Source organism: Sander vitreus, chromosome 23, assembly GCF_031162955.1.
Source record: "Sander vitreus isolate 19-12246 chromosome 23, sanVit1, whole genome shotgun sequence".
In the NCBI taxonomy this organism is placed as follows: Eukaryota; Metazoa; Chordata; class Actinopteri; order Perciformes; family Percidae; genus Sander; species Sander vitreus.
Window position 1 is genome coordinate 16871212 of NC_135877.1, and position 20811 is coordinate 16892022.

Consider the following 20811-nt stretch of genomic DNA (forward strand, 5'->3'; position numbering starts at 1 on the left):
CTTGAAAGGCAGATAAGACATTATCTATGGTAATGTTTATCTGCAGAAAGTGTTTATAGCTGTACGGGAAGCCAAAGAAGGGACCGTACGAGCATCTGTAACGTAATGCAGTTTCTCATTTAGGGTTTCTTTTACTGGTCTTTCTGACCAGGGGTTTACTACAGTATTCCTTAATAGCACATGCTATTAAGAATTGAACCCTTTGTGTTTTAAAAAAAGTTCAACAGCAATTAAGTTGTTAGCATTCGTACAACATGGGCATATTATACATCATCATATCTCCCTTATCCATGATATCCTCCAACTTTGTCCTCTATTGTCATCTTTTCAACTTTTTAGCTGTACTATCGGCACTTCCCTGTCCTGTCTCCCTCGTTAGTATGGTCAGTTTTAACTTCCAAGCTGCGATTTGCAAGATGGTACCATTTCCTTTCCTGTTAATTTAGACATGTTTCACTAATCAAAACAAATGGCATATTTGGGACACATGCCTGAGCATGCAAGAACCTTAACAAATGTATTTGTATTTGCAAGCGACAGTCTTAATCTGTCAAGCTAGCTACCTCGAGAATGTCTTAGGTTTGTGGGAAATGGGGTTCATTAAAAAAAACAGCCACTAAAAACATAATGTATATATAAATACATAATAAATAATGATATTACATCGTTAGCATCCCTGTCTATGGCTGGGAATCTTTCCCCTCTTCCTTCCCCTCTCTCCCCTAGTTTCCTGCCTGTCTTGACAGTCTAGACAAATGGAATCACACAACACACTGTTGAGCAAAGTTATATTGTAGGGCTGGACTTTTAGTAATTTGCATTACTGAAGATTTTAAATGGGGGTTTCCTGCTTGTCAAACAGTCACTGGAAGTTGCAGTTTGACTCTGTAGCTACTATTAATTCCTGTGTTCCACCCATTACAGCATCTGTCCATGCTTTTGTCTGCAGGGGATGTCATTGTCTACATCAACGATGTGTGCGTCCTGGGCACCACCCACGCCGATGTGGTCAAACTCTTCCAGTCGGTGCCAATAGGCCAAAGCGTCACCCTTGTCTTGTGCCGTGGATACCCTTTGCCCTACGACCCCAGAGGAAGCTGCCAACACCACCAACAACAACACCACCATCATCTCCCCGCTGGGCATCATGGAGCAGCGGCCCATCATGGTGAACGGCAGGACGGGCTACGACAACTACCTAGACTATCTATCCCGCACGGCGCGCTTCGTCACAGACCCCGGTCAGGACCAGGTCAATGCCCAGCAGCAGCTGCTCGCCCCTCACCCGGGTGACACCCACTTAGACGGCTCACTTCCTCCCACCACCGGAACCACACCTCCTGACAGCGTCTCCATGGCGTCGTCGGGGGCGACCCAAGGGGAGCTACTGACGCTGACCATGGTGAAGGGCATGGAAGGTTTTGGCTTCACTATCGCTGACAGCGCTACAGGCCAGCGAGTCAAACAAGTGCTAGAGCCTCTGGGCTGCCCGGGTCTGTTCGAGGGTGACCTGATCGTGGAGATTAATAAGCAAAATGTGCAGGGATTCGCACACACCCAGGTGGTGGAGCTTCTCAAGGAGTGTGCCGTGGGAGCCGAGACCAGCCTGGTGGTTCAGAGAGGTGGAACAGGTAAGATCAGTGGCTGCAGGTAGGGATTCTGGGAAGATTGGTGACTTAACACAAGCTCTTGAATCTCTCCGTGTCTACTCCATATTTGCCTTCCTAGCATATCTGTTTGCGTATTCATCGATGTCATCTTTTACCGTTGTAGCTAAGTGTGTCTGTATGTGTGGTCCAGTCCAAAGGCTGCAGAAACCTATCATGCAGTCCTGCAGTGCTTAACAATGGCTGACTGATGCACAGCTCCTCTCAAGTGCCTTTCCTATTCCTCTTTTCTTTACCCGGTTAGAAATACAGTCTCCTTCACTTTACTTAAGTAGACTATGCCTGTCTGCTCTGCTCACTGACCCTTTCATTATGGTGCATGCTTTTTGCAGTCCTGAATTACTTGTAGATGTTTGTATCATGCCAGTTTCAATATGTATGGCAAATTTTACCTTGTGTGAGCCGCGGATAAAAGCCCCAAAATTAAAGCTTGTCGAAAGTACTGTAGCACATTTTTTCGATAAAATACTGGTAGGCTGCAAATGGCTCTGAAGTGCTTTCTACCCTGTGTTTTTCAGAATGTGTGGCCCTCTGACAATCATAATTATGCACTGCCCTCTTTTGTGTGTCACACACAGGGTTGTGATTTGCAGAATCAACAGGTAGCTCTCTGTGTGTGTGTGTGTGTGTGTGTGTGTGTGTGTGTGTGTGTGTGTGTGTGTGTGTGTGGAAGTGTCTGTGTTGGTTCCTCAAGATTGCTGAAACCATCAGTCACCATCAACCACAGTTTACATCTAATGGCGATAACTTTGACAGTGAAAGAAAAACGAGATTCACTGCCATGTCTTCCCCTAAATGTGTGTACGGCTCAAAAGACAGAACATAAGATGTGTGTAAGCTGTGATCTGCCTACAAACTGAGTGTGCCTTCTTATTGAATTGTGGAGGTAGTGCATCTGCCAGCTAAGACTCAGCCAAAGCTCCGACAGTGAAGATTAAAACGTTAGATTTTAATTACATTTTTTTTTTAAACGGCAACTGTGGCTCTTATTAACCAAGCAGATAGGATCTGTCGCTGGAACCTTGTTGTTAAATGATTCCCCTCTTTGAATTTACTTGTCCTTGATTTATCTTGGCATCCTCTAAGTGATGACACATGAACTTTAGGACTTCGTAGTGTGAGCTGGAAGCCAAGACAACTGGATTGGGGAACCAATACTGCTTTTGCTTTTGTGTGGAACCAATTTGTAGTTCTGTATCTTGCCTCTTTGTGTTGTGTAATATCACATCCCAATCATAATGCCAACTGTCTGGTGCCACAGACACCACTGAGACTCACCCACAAAGGTCAGCAGCGCCCTTTGAATAGATTTATTGTCATTTATTTCTTTATTAGACTCCCCATGTCCCTGTCAGCGAGAAGGGAGCCAACAAACAGGGATAGGAGAAACAGAGTGCAGAAATAAGCTTCTAGCAGTAATGAAGACATTTTCTCATCCAAAAAAAGAGAGAAAAATTAAAAAAAATTTAAGCCAGTACCTCTAAAATATCATCTGCCAAAACATAAACACACATACACGCATGGGAGAGGTCAAAAGTGTTGTGCCACATTTACAAAAGTCTCCAATCTGTCCACACACTCCCCACACACAAACATAAAAACACAAAGTCTCCCATCTGCCTAGAAGCTAGCAGTGAAACGCTCCCACCATCTGTCAAGGGTTCCTCACTCGCTGCAGAGCTTTAGAAGGTCGAAACAAGTGCTCTCATCTAAAAAGCAGCCTGTTGGCCCGTGGAGAAAATGGCAACCTTATTTACATGCTATATTTCATCTCATTATTCCAAATCTGGATACGGCCTAGCTCCACTACACAACAATACGCCAGGGTGCGGTGTCACATCTGTTTGTGTTGAATTCCTGTGACTTGACAAGCTGTGGGTGCTAGAGGTGGGAAAAACGTCCGTGCCACCCAGTCTGCTTTTACGGTAGCATGATTGCGTATTGCACATATCTGTAGAAATGACAAGAAAAGGTGTCAAATATCCCAGCTGGGTGCGGTTTTAGACATTGTAGATGTGTTGAGAGTATTTTGTGGATTTAAGCAGGAAAACACTGTCAGACTTTACACTCATTCAGATCAGAGACTTCAGACCCTCCTGGGAGAAAACGGTCACACTAAAGTTTAGTTTTATTTTCTTCATGGTGGAGATAAACGAGGAGTCTGGGACTAAGAAGATGCACACATATCTAGATTTCTCATGTGGCAAAGCTAATGGTCTGTTACTTTTCTTAAAGTATTGTGATGTTAGTTTTGTTGACTTTTACCTCTTTAATTGTCCCTGACTTTTACCTCTTTAATTGATTCCCACACGTTCTAAAATGGTAATACAGTAAGGGCTTAGGATGCTGTATTTATGCCAACAGGTCGAAGAGGAATCCCGTGGGTTATTACATGATTGCCCAGTTTAAAAAATATTCAGTCTTTTTTCTATTTTCTTTTTACCTCTTTGAACCTGTTAAAATAATCTGAGAAGGTAAAATCAATCTTCAGTTGAACTGCACAAGTAATTGACATGCAACTTATGATGAGGGGTTGCAAGGAGATATTGGTTGGTTTAAGGGGCAACAAGCAAAAAAGTCCAGGGACCACTAACTTAGAGAATGGCACTACTGAAGCATCAGTAGTGAGTCTGAGAGCGTATAAGCCATATACCTTTCAAGTGCCTGAATGGCTTATATATCTAACTTCAAGGTGATAAAGGCTTAAACTCTTGAATGTGTTTGTTTCCCCTGACGGTCCATTTATTTCAGCAAAGTTTTGACTTTTTGTTTTAAAGTGAATCTTTGAGCTACTTGATCTTTGTGGTTTATTTACTTCCCTAGATTTTGGATACATTGTCATGTTTGTTCCTAGTCATGCATTGATTATGCCCACAAAAACACAACAATGTTTAGCAACGTACTGCGTATTAAAGTGCGAGCTGTGTCAGACTCCCAGCTGATTCTATTTTCCCACCCAACTTCCTCAGAAAGGCCAGCTTCGAACATTTAGCCAAGCTATTACCCATTGTAATAAAACTGTCACCATGCTGCTAAATTATGTTCCCGCTCTTCACACATCACAATTTGGCCCGCTGCACATTTGAACCACTGGACACTGGCCACACAATCTAATTGAACTGTTACGTGCTTGTGCACACTCGCCAGTGTAGTATAGAGAGAGGCCAACGACTCCGTCACCAAACAACAGTCACGCTCCCGTCTCTGGCAAACTCTCCAAAAACTGGCCAGTTTAATGGCGAGCACACAGCTCATCATATTTACTAAAAACACAATCTGAAAGGTCTGAGGGTTGAACCAGCACTGAGCGCTGACTAAGTTTAAAAAGTCTGCGAGTGTGCATATTTTTGCATGACGGAATTTTTTATGCAGTGGACAGAGCTACCACCTCTTAGCATCTGGACTCAGGGAGAACACACACACACACACACACATACACACACACATATAGTAAAGTAGACGAATGATTGACAGCATTAAGGCCCTTAAACACCCACATCCACAATCCAACAATACGGTTGTGGCTATTTTATGGTGCCCTTGCTATGACGACACACTCCTAATGTCCAGCATCAGAGATCACAAATGGCTGGCGAGGAAGGTTCACAAATTGAGCTTCATCAATAATTTCAGGTGTGTCTCTCACACACACACACACACACACACACACACACACACCCCTTCTGTCTTTGTTTCAGCTCTTTACATGTACAATTAACAAAGACAGGAGGGAGAAGTACAAGAAAAAGGCATTGGAAAAGTTGTACTACTACAGAGAGAGTCAGCATGCTCGTCTTGCTCAACTTGATGTTGTCATGGACACAGTAAAGAGCCAAACAGAGCAGCAGTGAGATATCCCTGTAATGCAGAGAAGACATGTAGCTCATAAGCATCAATAAAATCATCATTTTTGAGACATACTTTAGGTATAACCATCAACAAAAGAGACAATCGTGAAGGAAAGTGACTTTTTTGTGACACCCAAAACCACATTTTACACTTCGGTTATATATAACCTTTGTATAAATGTACAACTATTCCTTTAAGGGCAGCATTTTATTATGAGTAAAATCTATAACCTGTAGTCAGATGGCTATACTGCCCTAAACATGATTATGTTTTAGATGTCATTCTAAAGATGTGGATCTATGTTTTTATGTTCCCCCTGGCATGTGTCACGACCAAAGAACTCGCCATCGAAAGCAAGGCATTAGAGCCAAGCTGACCGCTAATTCACCCTCCAAACATTGAGCTATTTATGATCAAACAATCCAGTCAATTAAGCCTCATCACCTTGAAACCCCCCCCCCCCCCCATTCGTAATACAGTTATGATATTTAGCCATCCTTTAAATTTTAGTTTGACTCCTGAGCCGTTTTTGCCCAACAAATGGGCACTCTGTCTCTCATCACGAGTAATTATTGCGCCTGTGTGTGTATGTGTTTGTGCCAGCATATGTGCGTGTGTGTATTTGTGTGTGAGCGCATGGCAGACAGCCTCATTAGTGGATCTAGACCATTAACAGGCTGTATCTCGTTGCCACACCAGCAGAGACACAGGGCAGTAATTAGCTGCTGAGACTTTCAGCTCGTTCACATGTACGCTCGCCCATTTAGATTTCCTCTAACAGGCCACATTCTCCCTCACTGCAGCCCACCCACACACTCACACAAATTCTGAGCCACATGGTTTGATTCACACAGGTTGTGTACGCACACCTACACGACAGCCAGGCACACATTTTCCTCGTCTTATTCGCACACATCCCAAGGTAGCCTTCTGCACACAAGCCCCCGCACACTTACATAAACTCCCCTTTCTAGTACTATCATGGGTAAATTGTACTTTATGAGTCAGCTGCCTGGTTTCACCTTTCACCTCGGATTGGTCGTGTGCACACGGATGACCAGAGGCCGTTCTAAGAAGCATGCAGACCTCAGGTGAAAGTCTGCTTTGTAAAGAAAGAAAAGGAGGGGGGTTTGATTCACTGAGCCTCCACCAGCCTCCCAGGGAATCACTGTGTAACTAGACAGTGATTCATTGGATGTGTGTGTGCAAGATAGAATAGTTGGAAACAAAAGAGAGAAAGGAAGAAGACAACAAGAGAGTGATGATTCCAGCTCTCTGCCAGTAGAACACAGACTGTCGGCCATGTTCACACTTACAGCTCTGTCCCCACCAAACCCGGAGGAGCTGACCACCAGGGATCGATATCCCGTCCGGTCGGCTCGGGAAGACAGCCCAAGGCCTTGTGCATGATGGACGAGATATTGAGATTAGATCATAGCAGAAATAGAAAACAAAGATAATGGTGTTTAGCCTTACTGCCATTAAAATTAGATCACAGAAGCCAAAGTTAGGCTCCTCTTCTCCTCCCTATGTGTGGGTGGAGTATAATCACTAACCTTGCTTTAACAAATCAAGCGCTTCTATTTAAGTTTTAATGGGATGGAGTGATTGCCCAGTGATTGCATGAGCATAGTGAAACAATTTGCGCTGTTTTCAGCTTGAATATCATGCATATTCAACCATGTACCTTGCAAACAATTAGTTTTGCACACCGCTACAATGAGGCGGGTTTTATAGAACATCGAGCAAACATGGAACGGGCATTTAAATAGAGGTGAATAGAATCAGTTTTCTGCTGTGGATGTTATGTGAAGCTGCCATTCTCTCTCATGTAATGGAGATACATATTAATAAAGGGCTGCCATCAATTCTAGTGTTATCATATTTGAATAATTCAAGGGCTAGTATTAGCATCTCATTGAAATTAAGGAGATTGTGTTTTCTTATGAGTGAACAAATGTAGCCTTATGTGCCGTGTGTGTGTGTGTGTGTGTGTGTGTGTGTGCGTGTGCGTGTGCGTGTGCGTGCACCTTTGGCAATTTTGTTTTTTCGGCACCCTTGGAGCAGAAAAGCTTCCCAAGTGGAAACACTTCCCAGTTCAGAGCTCTTAGATTAGAGTTTTGGGCAGAAATTGAAAACAAGGCACAACCTCAATCAAATTCCAATTTAATTGAGGTGAGGTGGGGGGGGCATAAGCGTGCACCATCACACACTGTGTAGGTTTAGGGACTTTTCCCTTCTTATAATGGACCTTGAATAAACAAGATAGTATGCCCTCATGACTGGTGTTATACTGGTTTTGCGTCACTAAAGGGTGAAGTTACTGTACAGAAGGACGCAACACCGGTTAGCTTAAAAGCTAGGTGCAAGTTTGACACCACAGGGTTCATGTAGCTTTCTGCACCCGAGCTGCCAGGTCTGATTAGCCTTTAGTCTAAGGGCTTTCAGCACCATGGAAAGCTCCTTTTACTCTCTCCTTCTCTCAGTCTCTCTTTGTGTCTCTTGCCCGTTCTCAACTTTTGGCCGTGGGGCACTCTGACACCCATGTCCTACTAAATGTCTGGTACGCCTGAGTTAACAGCGACTCTACCCTGAGGATCACCTCGGTCAGTGATGCCTGGTAGTGCCCCTCCTTTCTGTCTGTCCAGCTCAGCTCAGGTTCTGTCTCCCACACTGAGAACTGCTCTGTTGTTGCCTCTTTTGCTCGCTGTGTCCTTCACACTGACTTAGATATTCTGACATAGGTATTCTGGACATAAAGCCTTTCATTGATTGACCGTCTTTGGGAAGAAAAGCAAAACTCCTCTCTGTCCCTTGCTGATATCATACTTTTCAAAATGTGCTTTGAGTTTTAAATAAGCTGTTGTATATAAATATAAATCTTATTTTGGCTTATTGTGACTGAGAGAAGCTGACAGTCTGAAAAAAACATTGCTGAATTTCTTTGTGTCGCTTTTGTTAATTTCCATGTTGTCACCATTCCGCTGGCGGCTCAGTGAGACGAATGTTTTTACTGTGCGATTGGAGTCTTGCCAGGCCAACACTAGGAAGGCTGGCGCATAATTCAAGCAGTCACCCCGTAATTCGATCCCTCCATTTGCATATGCTTGTAGCATCCCAGAGGGAAGACCGTGGCAGCACTTGAAAGACAGGAAGAAGAGAAATTGAATCAGGGAGATGGAGTGTGCACCTACATGCTCCTGTGAATTTAACTATAGAAACATTGCTGGAGCATATGTTTTATTACTTTGTGTGTGTGCTAGCATGGATCACGTATCGATGCCAGCTGCTACTGTTGTGCTTTTTACTGATTGTTTTCTTTCATCATCCAAGATAAATTTCTGGTTGTTGTGCTTGAACAATGTTGTAAACAGCAAAAATGTGGCGTACCTTTTTTAAAGGTCAAAGCCAGATGAATGGGAGAGTCAAAGGAAAATGTGTGCCCTTTACCTTGCTGCACTGTATTACAAACTGAAACCACTTTATTGTGAGGTGCAGACATCCTGAAACTACTTAAGTGAAAGCTTTCTCAAATCCGACTGCCTTTTCATTGTCACTGCTTAGGCTCCTGACAGATCGATGATCAAATGCCTCCTTTGGTAACAATGATCCTAATGGGAGCTGATGTTTTAATGGAATTTTATCTAATATAGATGGAAGTTACCACATAACTGCGCCTATTTTACACTTTAAAGTCTGTGTACAGGTGTTGGGGAGTACTACTGCATATTTGTAAAAGTTGTATAAAGCCTAAAGTGATGAAAAATGAAAAGAAATCTGGATTGTCTGAAATCTGTGTGGAGTTAGAAAGAAGTGAAGTTACCATACCTCTGTAGCCCGCTCTTCATCACTGCTCAAGGCTAGCGGCTTGAGGCTACATTAGCCCCTAATAGCGTAACACACCCACATCTCTGTATGAGCTGTTGCTGGCCAAGTTGCATTTTAATGAACAGTGGGTGCCAGGTTTTGACAAGGAAGATCAATGTGTTTTATTTTGTCCATCTTAAGTCCAACAATTCTAGGATAAATCGGTGACCCCCAAATGGCCAAAAAATCTGTTCATTTTGGTTTATTATATTTATTTTTGTGCTTTTATCTTTATTGATAGAAAAAAAACATGTTTCTCAATGCAGAAAATGTAAGATCACCTAAAATCCCAAAACAGAACATAAAATCACACTCGTTAAAGAAAAATCTCAACCATACAGGAAAAGAGGAATTCATCGCTGCCTTTTAAAATTATTAGTTCCTATCATTTATGCCACCTGTTGATCACTGTCTTTCATGTTTAACCACATCAATCATTTCAATATCAAGACATCTCGTACTGTGTTAGAGCATGCTTCTCAGCTGTGCCTTTCCTAAAGTCTTATTTTAATCTCTCTGTCTTCACAATAAGTTGGTGCCTCATAAGATATTTACTTGCCCTCTTCTGCTTTGTGCTTTTATTATGTTTGAGTCAATTGTGCTTTTCTTTGTCCTTTCTACCATTCACAAACACTGTTTTCATGTCACATTCTCATTTCTATTTGGTTTTTCTGTAATTCTGCTGATAATGGGTTTTTTTTTAATTCATTTTATTATCCTCATAAACCCCCTGGAATTGGCTCTCACAGCTGAAATTAAACCACACATCTCATGATCTGTTTCCACCATCTTTTTCAGTCTAAAGCATTTCTTTGTTCTCTCAACATTGCAGGTCACTATTCACCCTGGAAGACCCCTAAGCAGGTAACATGCACCAGCCTCCAAAACTCGGACTGTCCCCATTTCTGCTTTTGAATCATTAATATACAGTAGATCTTCACTTTAGTACCAATGGCTGCAGTGTGCATACTGTATGTATGTATGTATGTATGTATGTAATCGGAATGACTTTAATCTTTTATTTTACACATTTGAAAGATCTAGAAATTACTTTTCAATCCCTCCCTCGACGTACTAACTCTACTGATGATTCACTATGTCCTTGGCTTTTACAACAGCCAGCCCTTGATATTTGGATAAGAAAAGGTCAAGTGGCCCGCTCATAACATCACCCATCTCTTGATCCTGCAAGTCAAAGCTAATTCATAAACTGACACAGTGCCATTAGGGTTATCCACACTACGGGCATTTGAATTATGCTACTACTATAGTGCTTCTAAGCCTCTGTTCTAACTGTTTTGGCATGGCCCATATGCATTCATCCCTCTTTTATTTAATCTTTCAGATTTTTTCATACTACCCTACGCTTACTCTCTGGTCATTTATCTTTTACCGTGCCTTTATTTCCCTTTGTCACATTAAGCAGAAGCCCTCATGTGGTATCTCTGCAAACTCGCATTCAGCCTCCTCTGCTTCCTCTGCCACCATAAATACTCTACTATAGTATCATATGCTGCCCCTGGGCACACTAAAAACTCAATCCACCAAACATCCTCTTTGATCAGATTCGCTTTGTCTTTCGGTGCATTTGTCACACTCACATGCCTGCACACGAGTTGTTTCTGCCCATCTTTCTTTGTTTCTCTTTGTGCAACTATGTGTATAATCCATTTCATGCCTGGACTTCCTCCCAGCGCTGCTCTGACCAGCCCCTGACCCCAGCTCATGTTGTCCTCATTCCAGATCACAACTAACAACACAAGAAATCCCCACTGTGTAGTACTTGTCCCCTGAAATTTTCCTCATTGTTCATCATTTCTGCTCCCTCTCGATTTAATCAGTCACCTCCATTTCCCTCAGAATAATAGTAATTCTGAGCTCTGAGGAAAAGGCACAAAATATCAGACGGCATGCAGAGCCTTGTCTGTTCACATCTCTCTATCTATCTCTCTCTCTCTCTTTACCCCCCCCCCCCCCCCCCGGCTTCCCCACCCCGCCCTGCCCCTCTCCCCCAGCTGCTAAACCCCCGCACACCACAGTTCAGTCTCAGTTTAATTGGGTGTCATTTGTTACAAGAAGACTTCTGCAGCTCTGAGTATGGAATATGGAGGAATTTGACTAATAAGGGAAGAACGGGGAATCGCCTAATTGTCATATCGACCTACAGTTGAGCTCAGCCTGCAGCTCCTGAGAGTTTCGTTTGCAAATGAGCTTATCAACATTTGTCAGTCAAATCCAATACTGTACATAACAGCTACTCAATGCTGGAGCATGTGCAGTTGTTTTTATTCCATAATGTTGTCTTGTAAAGACCTGCCTGCAGTGTCCTGTATTCATCTGACCAGCTAGATTATTAGCCAGAGTGTGTTTGCTTCAACAGTCCTAATCAAACAGAGAGAAAGTGAAAGAGATGCAGTAGTCTAATCTCCGTCTTAACAAGGTCCCCAGTCAGACGTGCTTCACATCAATAGCAGACGCGAATGAAACCTCAAAGAATGGAAAGACTTTTGATTCCGTCCCGGAGCTTTTATGCAGCTGATATTTATTCTTGGTGCATCTTGAACCAGACGCCCTTTAATTCTCCATATTAAAGCATGCCATATGCAGCCAGTCTCACCATTTCATTTTCAAAAAAGGCTTGTCGCTCCCTCCCGGTTCCGTCTCTCACACTTTCTGACATGTCAACATGTCATCTTGGCTATCTGCTTAGTGCCGTGCTGTGACTTAAGCAGCCTGACTTATCTGATACATCAAGGCTGACACTCTGACTGACTGGCGTTGTCAAAGCTGCTGGTGTCACCTAAAACACTTGACAGAACATTTTCAAATGTGTTCTGGGATGTAGCATGTCAATTGGGTATAATTTACAAAGTAATACCTTATAAAAAACAGAGTAGCCAATGCACTGACCAATAGGATCATTTGAAAATGATTTTCTTTTTGCTGTCATCCTCAAACACCCATCCAAAATAAGGCCATATTTATCTGTGCGACTATATATTATCCTCTTATTATCCACATCATTGATATACACTGAGATGTATATGGCAAATAGAGGCTGGAATTGTTTTGCTTGTTTCAACTACTAACCTCACTAACCGTGTGACTTTCACTCTTTCTAGCATGAATTGATCATTTGCCAAACCCCTCCCCCTAACAGGCAATTGTCCAATCATAGCTTGGCAACCGTATCTAAGCTGTCAAGCTTTGGATTTCTCTGCATTCTTCCAATCAATTAGCTAACTATATCACGATACTTGCGGTACGTGGGGCTACAGGTTACGTTAAAAAATATATATATCTGTTTAGTATGTCAGAGTTTGGGTTAACGTTAGCGGCTCTGTCCTGCTCTTTATTAGGTTTGGGGGAGAGTTGAAACTCGGCCAACTCCAGCCAAGCTTGCGTAAGATAGCATCACGTTTGCCAAACCCTGCATTTACTCATCCTCAAGTCCTTTCTTCTAGTAAAAATGATTTGTGTGGTTTAAAAATACAAACAATATATCATAAATCTACTATTACTACAAGTTTTTTTCTATAATGAACATCCGAATCATCTGAGGATTATGTTCAAATTAATATTATTTTAATTACATTTTTCTTAACAATACTGTACTATAATACTAGGGCTAACTAGCTTTATACAAGAGCAGTGCTGTTTCTTTATTTCCATCTTTTATGGATCATCAGCTGGTGAGAATGGTGATTCCTTTAGCCTCAATTATTAGCCTCATGTGCATATTTGAGGTAATTTTACAGGCTTTTAATTTTTAAACTAAACCACTGGAAACATTCAATTCAAACGTCAATTTTAGCGATAACGTAAGCTTATGAAGCTAGCTGCGGCTGACAAAACTAGGAAGAGTCGTCATTTCAGCCAAAAATGAGAAACCTGCTTTTGTCTACCTCTGTAATGGAAGACCCAAAGTTTAAAATATTACTGCAAATTGTAAGTGATACATTTGCCACTATTATCATCGTGAACTGCATGTGTGCTGTGCGAGAACTAAAGCTTTGACAGCAGTAGTTACAGTAACTAAGAGTGGGGGGGATTAGCGAACCGACAAAAGTCAATAAAGCAAACTCTGTTCAGTTTTTAGTGTTGTTATCATGGTTACCAGGTTAAAAATCGAGTGTCAGGAGTGGGAAAGGTGGTAGTGAAATATTGACCCGTCATGCCACTGTGCTTTACAGGTGCTGGAGCAGTGGGAGTCCCAGCAGGGCCAGGGCAGCCCTGCTCAGACCAGCCTGTCAGCTCCCGTTATTCCCCACAACGCCCCCTTCCCAACACACCATCTCCACAGGGCCTCTGTCCCAGACTCAGCCTCCGAGGCCTTGGCCCTGGCTAAACCAGACCCTTATGACCTTTATGAGAAGTCCAGGGCTATCTATGAGAGTAGGCGTAAGTACCAGAGTAGCATTGTGACAAACACTTCTCTCTAGCACTGAAGAAAGATGGACTCCGCATTGGAAGGTGGAGTACTGAAGATTCATCACTCTTTTTCTCACAAACACACACACATTGAGTCACAGATTTTTTGTTGTTGTTCACTTTGGAAGCTTCACAGAAAACTTGAAAAGCGTGTTCAAATGAGCTGGGGTCTCATTTATAAAACTTTGCGTAGGATCCTTACTATAAGTGTACGTACGCCCAAAAGCCCAAAATGGCGTAAGCCAAAAAAAAGTCCGATTTATAAAACGCACACCTGTAAGCAATGTTCCCTTTATAAATCAGAGATTACCTACAAGTGTGTGTACGTGGATCAGCCTCTTATTCCGCTCTGTACACGCCCATTTTTAACCATAAATAGTCAATGCAAAGCACCTCGTGAATGCTGATCAGTATATGAATGACACTGGCAGTTAGACCGAATCATGATGACTGGCGGAGAAAAAGCAAAAAACTTCTCAGACGTTCAGGAATTGCTGCAAATTTAATTATAATTCCGGCCTGTTCTTGCACAGTGTAGGGTAAACCTGATCTATAACTACATGAATTAATAATACGTCCAAAAAGGCAGACATTACGGCACTCTGGGACAGCTTCGATATACCAGACATATATAATAAGATTTAACAGAACTATTTATATATTATATCCAAACAAGCCTTAGTGATAAAGTTGAAGATTATATATAATATTTATTAAAATAAAAACACTTAGCTGTCGGACATTTCCCTCTGGAAACAGCCGGTTGCCCCCAGAGTGGCGAGTACCTGTATTTGGACCGGGATGGCACGGTTCCGGCGCGTTGCCCTCTCCACTGGACCCAATTCAGTACATAGATCCAAGAGCTCAGCTTTAGGGAATCTAAATCGGCATATTAGCCAGTCATCGTCATGGTCCCTGAAGTCTCTTTTTCTCCTGATTCTTCCATTAGTGTAGTCCTCCTGCAGGGCCAGCATGTGTGTTTCCAACAATTTGTGATTGTTGACACCTTGCCAACACAGCATCAACTAGTGGTATCCCCCACCCCGTGATACAATTCGAAGACGAAAGAAAGTGTAATAGGCAAACACACTTTTCTTCATGCAGGCTTTGTCACGAACAGTATTAAAGTTCGGACTGATAACGAGGACATTAAGTGTAACGATTGCGCGAGAGCTTAACGGCTGTATTTTCAGACTTTGACATTTGATGATATATGCACAGTATTAAAGACAATTAGTTATTTACACTGTGTTCTGCCTTTATCTAATGCTAGGGTATTTGATGCTATCCTGTAATCCATGCAGTCTCCTCCTCCTGCGCTCCGTAGCGGACAATGTGGCGGCGAGACAGCGCCGATTAAACATTAAGAACACATTTTTATTTTAGATTTGAGTTGGAGGTGTTTATGGAACACTTATCACTCAGTACAAGCGCAAATAACACTGCTGGATTTAATCTTCATGATAACGTGGATGATATGGAGTGAAAAAATGTGCGTGAGGCATCAATACTTGAAAATATTACGAGTAATCGTTATTCCCATTTACTTTCCGCAGTCTGACTTCAGTTCACCACATCACCCTCTATGTCGCCAATTCCTATTTTGTCTCCAAAGTGTGCGTACGCATGGGTCAGAGTTTGCGTGGAGGACCGCACATTCTCCCGTCAAGCTTGTTTTTTATAAATCACAACCTTTGCGTGGGAAGTGGCGTACGCACATTTTCAGCCCCGTTTTGTGTGTATGCCACGTTTATAAATGAGACCGCTGGCCTCTTTCAATCAAACTGAAAGATCTGTTGCTGTTGCCCAAATACCTCAGCTTTACACAATCATCGACGTTTCGCCTATTAGCATCTGCAGATACTAATTCCTCATATTATGCCATTTGATCTTCTCTTGTTACTGTAAATGCGCACACAGGCCAACACACACAAACAAAACCTGCCTTCAGTCAACAGTCTTTTTACCGACTGGAAGGATCTTTACATCCAGACATCGACATCCTGCTAGCTCACATCATAAACGGAGATGTGTTCATGAATAAACAGTCCACGCAGCAGCTGATTTTTTTATCACCTGCTTTAGTGCCAGCAATATTGCCATCCTCTGACTTGTAAAATGTGGAAAAAGTCATTTCTTCTTGTTATGATATGATCAGGATGCATCATAAAAAAAAATCTAATGCCCCGTTGGACCTTTTGGCAGTAGAAACTAGTATATTTGCTTTTTTATGGGTCTATGTGTATGCAGGGCTGTAGCGGGGATTTTGGAAATACTGAGGTCACGAGTGCCAGTCACCACGACACACCCCTGTCGAAAACATTTTTAAATGCAGGTCTTTTCAATTTTTGGGGATTTTTCATTTCTTTATTTAAGTTATTTTAATGTATTAAATTGTGTTTTCCAACATGAAGGTCTAAATGCTATAATGCAGATTCAAAGCCTTCTCCCCATTGCCTGGTGAATCTTTCATTTATTAGCCTAAAAGTTGTCCAATTCAAATATAATGAGTCTAACAATATTGTCATTAAAATACCAAACCATGTTTGAGTTTTTATGTGTAGTATAACCTCCACACAGATTGCCAAAACCCCCAAATTCCCAGAGAAATTGTGAGGATATGACCTCAGTGTCCTCAATGGCCTGCCTAGAAGTAGTCAAATTTGAGTCTAGAATTACTGGAATTATCTTATTATATAACCATCATGTGTAAACTTTTAATTTAAATAATTGTATAATTTTTTTTAAAATAAAACCTTATTAACACAGGGACACAAATATTGATGACATGACCTCAGTGTGCTCAATGGTAGCTACTGCCCTGTGTATGTATCTCAAGTCTGGTGCCATTCAGAAGTTAATAGCAGCCATAAATATTTAAAAAAATATATGAATGTTGTCTTGTTTTGTGTGTATGGTGTGATATGAGCATGAGTGGGACTCTCTTGGAGTTTCTTTGTTTTTTTTTTAGGTGGCCATGGCTGACATGAAATAGTAAACGTTTTTGACAGACAGGACAGGTGTTCATTCTTACTCAAGAGGATGTGGCTGTCAGAAAGTCTCCTTATCAAACCTTATCGGTCTTCCTGTATCAATCATCGTCTCACCCTCCTCTTCGGCCGTGGATACAATGATTAACAGTGTAACATTTACTGTTGTCTTCCTTCCAATAAAGGTCAGGGGTTGGTTGTGGTGAGGCTCAGCAGGGAATAGACAACAACAGATTTTTATTTAATGCTCTATTTGCTGCTCTCCCTGGTGTGGGTGAAGCAGGGTGTGACCTTTTTGGCAGCATCACAAGCCCAGGCTACTGGCCTCATGGTGGAGCACTGTGAGCAAACTCTGCTAATGTTGGTTCATTTTAATTTTCTGGGAGCCTTAATAGATTGTCAGCATTTATGTAAACAGGTTTTCTTAAAGGGTCAGGTTGCACAAACTACAAAAAAAACTGCCTTCTCACTGCCTCTAGTGATAGATAGTTTTGGATTTTTTTCAGTGGAAACTACTTTCTACTGGCAAAATAGTCTCTATTAAAACGGTTTACAGTGTTATCTGTGGATTATCCAGAATAACAGGATATTGATTTTGGAAACAGTTGTGGCTATTGTGGGTGGCCGATTTTTCAGAGACAGATTCAATCTATCAGCATGGCTAGATACTACAAGAGGTAAGTGAGAAAGAAATGTTTGTTTTTTGTTTGGGTGAACCAACCCTTTAAATGTTCTCTCATGATGCAGGGAAAGATGCATCGAGAGCTGGCAGGGTATCAAGTCAGTATTTTCATAAAGTATCAACCCTGGTTCATGCAGCTGTTGAAACAAGCACTTCGTTACTGTCTCCATAGATTTCTGCGCCTTGGGTTTCCTTGGAAATAGCTGATACAAACCAGTCTCATCTTAAAGTCCATTTAGTAGCTGTTCTGGACCTTTCCATCTTCATCAGCAAAAATTATCCAATTAGAGGACCACCACACAAATTGGTGAATGAAACACTTTGAGAAAATACACACATCTTACAATTTACATCCATTTTTATCAAAAATTGTAGAATTGATAATGCTGGCAATAGTGTGATGTTTTTAAGAACAAAATGCTATCTTTACCTAATTAACCTGGATGGTTGTCTTTTCTTAAGGTGTGTAAATCGACAGTTGGCTTAAATTGTGTGAATAATTGAACTAAAAACTGTATAAACAGAACAGCTGTGATGTCTGACCTTTTTTTCCTGATATACGGTAGCTTGATTAAACCAAAACATCATAAATTACAGTAATATAGAAGCGAAAAGTGACACAGGAGTTTTTTTCATTTGTATGCAAGCTGTGCTTCACACGTGTCATATATTCAGAAGGACGAGACTGTGTACTCAGAGAAAAATGGAAAATTTTACATCTACAAATCTTGACAATTGAGCAAACTACATCTGATGACTAAAATGAGATATGATCGAAAGTTCAGAACCGCTATTAAAAGGACCTTGAGGTGTGATGATTTAGTTTTTTTTGCCTTTTAAAAAATGTATATTTATCTGCAAATCACTTTGACGTGATTTCTGACTGCAAAAAGCATGGTTTAAAATATTTGCATAGTTACCTGTGTTTACCAGCAAAACCAGCTAAATCTCAATAAGAAGCACTCTATGTGGTTTCTGTGGAAGCAGATATATCACTCCTCTTGTCTGTAGTGGTGATTTTCTTTCTCCATTCTTCTTGCTGAGTCCCAGCAGAGTGCTCAGTGTGATTAAAACAGTTACAATTGGAATACATTTTTCATTCGCAGCCACTTGTCTGTGGTTGATTTAATTTTTCTACTTTGCAGATCATAGTGTTGTGTGAAGTCCCTGATTGCAGATCAGTGCTTGCATCCCACTTCACACTGTAAATAAGGGATGGGTATATTACACACTGTAAGCACTTCCTGACTTTTATGGATGATGCTGAAATTCTGCGTTGACATTAATGCTGAAGCAGGGCCTTTCTGCCTACTTCTAGCCTTTATGGGTGCGTTTGCCGGTGTGCTGTCTGTGTATGTTGTCATTTGTGGGTGTCTGTGTATGGAATACATTTGTTGTTGTTCATGGGTTCTTCTTGCATCTTTTTTTTCCTAGAACCTGGCCAAACAAGGGCAGTTTTTCCTGTGGACTCCTCAGGTAAAAACCTCATCTCTGCAGAGACACTGTTACAAAACATAAACTGCTCATGAATAACAATATAACGTAAAAGACTTTTCATGATGTTTGTGGTCGTGTTGCTTCAGGAGCAGAGTATCAGGATATAGAGGTGCACCTGCGCAGACAGAAGTCCGGCTTTGGTTTCCGGGTGCTGGGCGGGGACGAGGCAGGGCAGCCTGTGAGTCCGGAGGCGTGTGAGAAGGCTCGTATGGCGATGGGCGTGGAACCCTGTCATTTTCTCCTCTCTAACCCACTACACACACACTGTGTACACCTAACCCCTGACCTTTGACCCCTGAGAGAGTGCTGGCTGCTTTGGTGTCTTTTGCTGTGTGTTAAAGTAACAAAACAATATTTCAATCATGTAGTTGAGCTATTTATGTACCAGTATAACAACCACCTTAACACCCACTGCATGTGACACTCACATATTCTACTCCAGCATCTCAAGCCATTTATTTGGACCTGTACTTCCTGTATATAACAGTCTACATGTAATAACAGATCTTGATCGGGGCGATCATCGAGAAGAGTCCGGCAGACCTTGATGGGCGCTTGCGGCCCGGTGATGAGCTGCTGTTTGTGGACGGGATCCCGGTTGTGGGGAAGCCGCACAGATACGTCATTGACTTGATGCACGGGGCGGCCCGAAACGGCCAAGTGAATCTGGTCATCAGGAGGAGGGTGCAGACAGCAGGTGAGCACACATGAATGGAGTTAAGCTGACACATACATTAACTGTAATTATGAGCCCAAGCCCGATTTAAACCCGACAATTTATACGTGGACCGTTAAAACTGTTGTTCTCAACTACAATTCCGAGTTGTTTGAACTGCAAAAATCTGTTTAGAAGGGGTATGCTTGCAGAAGTAACAAAAGAGGACATTGAAGGCTGACATGAAGCCACGGCGAGCCTGCTTCATGTGTCTGTTCATCATCCAAGTCCCCGTTTTTTTTTGCTGTCACAGGCGAGCAGCGTGGCGCACTTAATGCACTCGACAAGGCCAACACATACGTTGTCACTGCCCACGACTTGTTTAAAATGGTTCCATACCTCTGACTTTCCTCCAAACTTGCTCAAAGTTAATTCTCCGGTTTTTATTTTTTTCTTTACATCTTCAAGCTCCATGTTGCACTTAAGCTACACCATACAGCACAGCAGGCTCGGTGTGATGCGTGCGGAGGGAGGAGACGCTATGCATGATTATGGCATAGATTTCTCCCCACCCAATTAGGCTAATAAAGTAATACATGATTAAAAAAACACAAATGCCCGGCCCGAGGATAGTGGCGGGAAATATCGGCCCGAGGGTCGGGTCAGGTCGGTCAAGTTCGGGCTCGGGCAGGGAATCTAAACTCTAGAATGGAGTTGACATTTGGCTTTTTTATTTTGTTTTGTTCACCCTACCCCTCACGCAGTTGCTAGTAGCCAAGGAGGACACAGAGGATTAAAAAAACATAATGGACTCTTCAGAAGAGGTAATTATCTTCACTCGAGTTTCTGCGTGCGACGACACAATCTTCTGAACACAGCCATACTGAGAAATACAGAGAGAGTTGTGTGGAGCTGATAGTCTTAATTAGCTTTGTAGCAACTCATTTGTCAATGGCTTGAATGTAACGGACGTTCATTAATATCAAAAAGTTACGCACTAAATCTTTAAAATTAGATATTTACTATTTTATTTAACGATAGTTCCACAACAATTTTGATAATCAATGAATCAAGTAACTTCTACTCATTAACATAACACTCACTGGTTCTAGCTTCTAGCTTTTTATCTCTGTAAATTTAACATCTTTGGGTTTTGGCCGCTAATGGGCATTC

At 41.9% G+C, this 20811-nt stretch overlaps 1 protein-coding gene across 1 annotated transcript in view; it reads left to right on the forward strand.

Moving 5' to 3' along the window:
• Positions 1–20811, forward strand: part of magi2a (membrane associated guanylate kinase, WW and PDZ domain containing 2a) — a 230460-nt gene that overhangs the window by 191556 nt on the left and 18093 nt on the right. The window contains 7 exon segments of the mRNA XM_078242955.1: positions 950–1086; positions 1088–1631; positions 10216–10247; positions 13577–13784; positions 18921–18962; positions 19070–19161; positions 19488–19680. Of these exon segments, the coding sequence (XP_078099081.1) occupies positions 950–1086; positions 1088–1631; positions 10216–10247; positions 13577–13784; positions 18921–18962; positions 19070–19161; positions 19488–19680 (1248 nt within the window).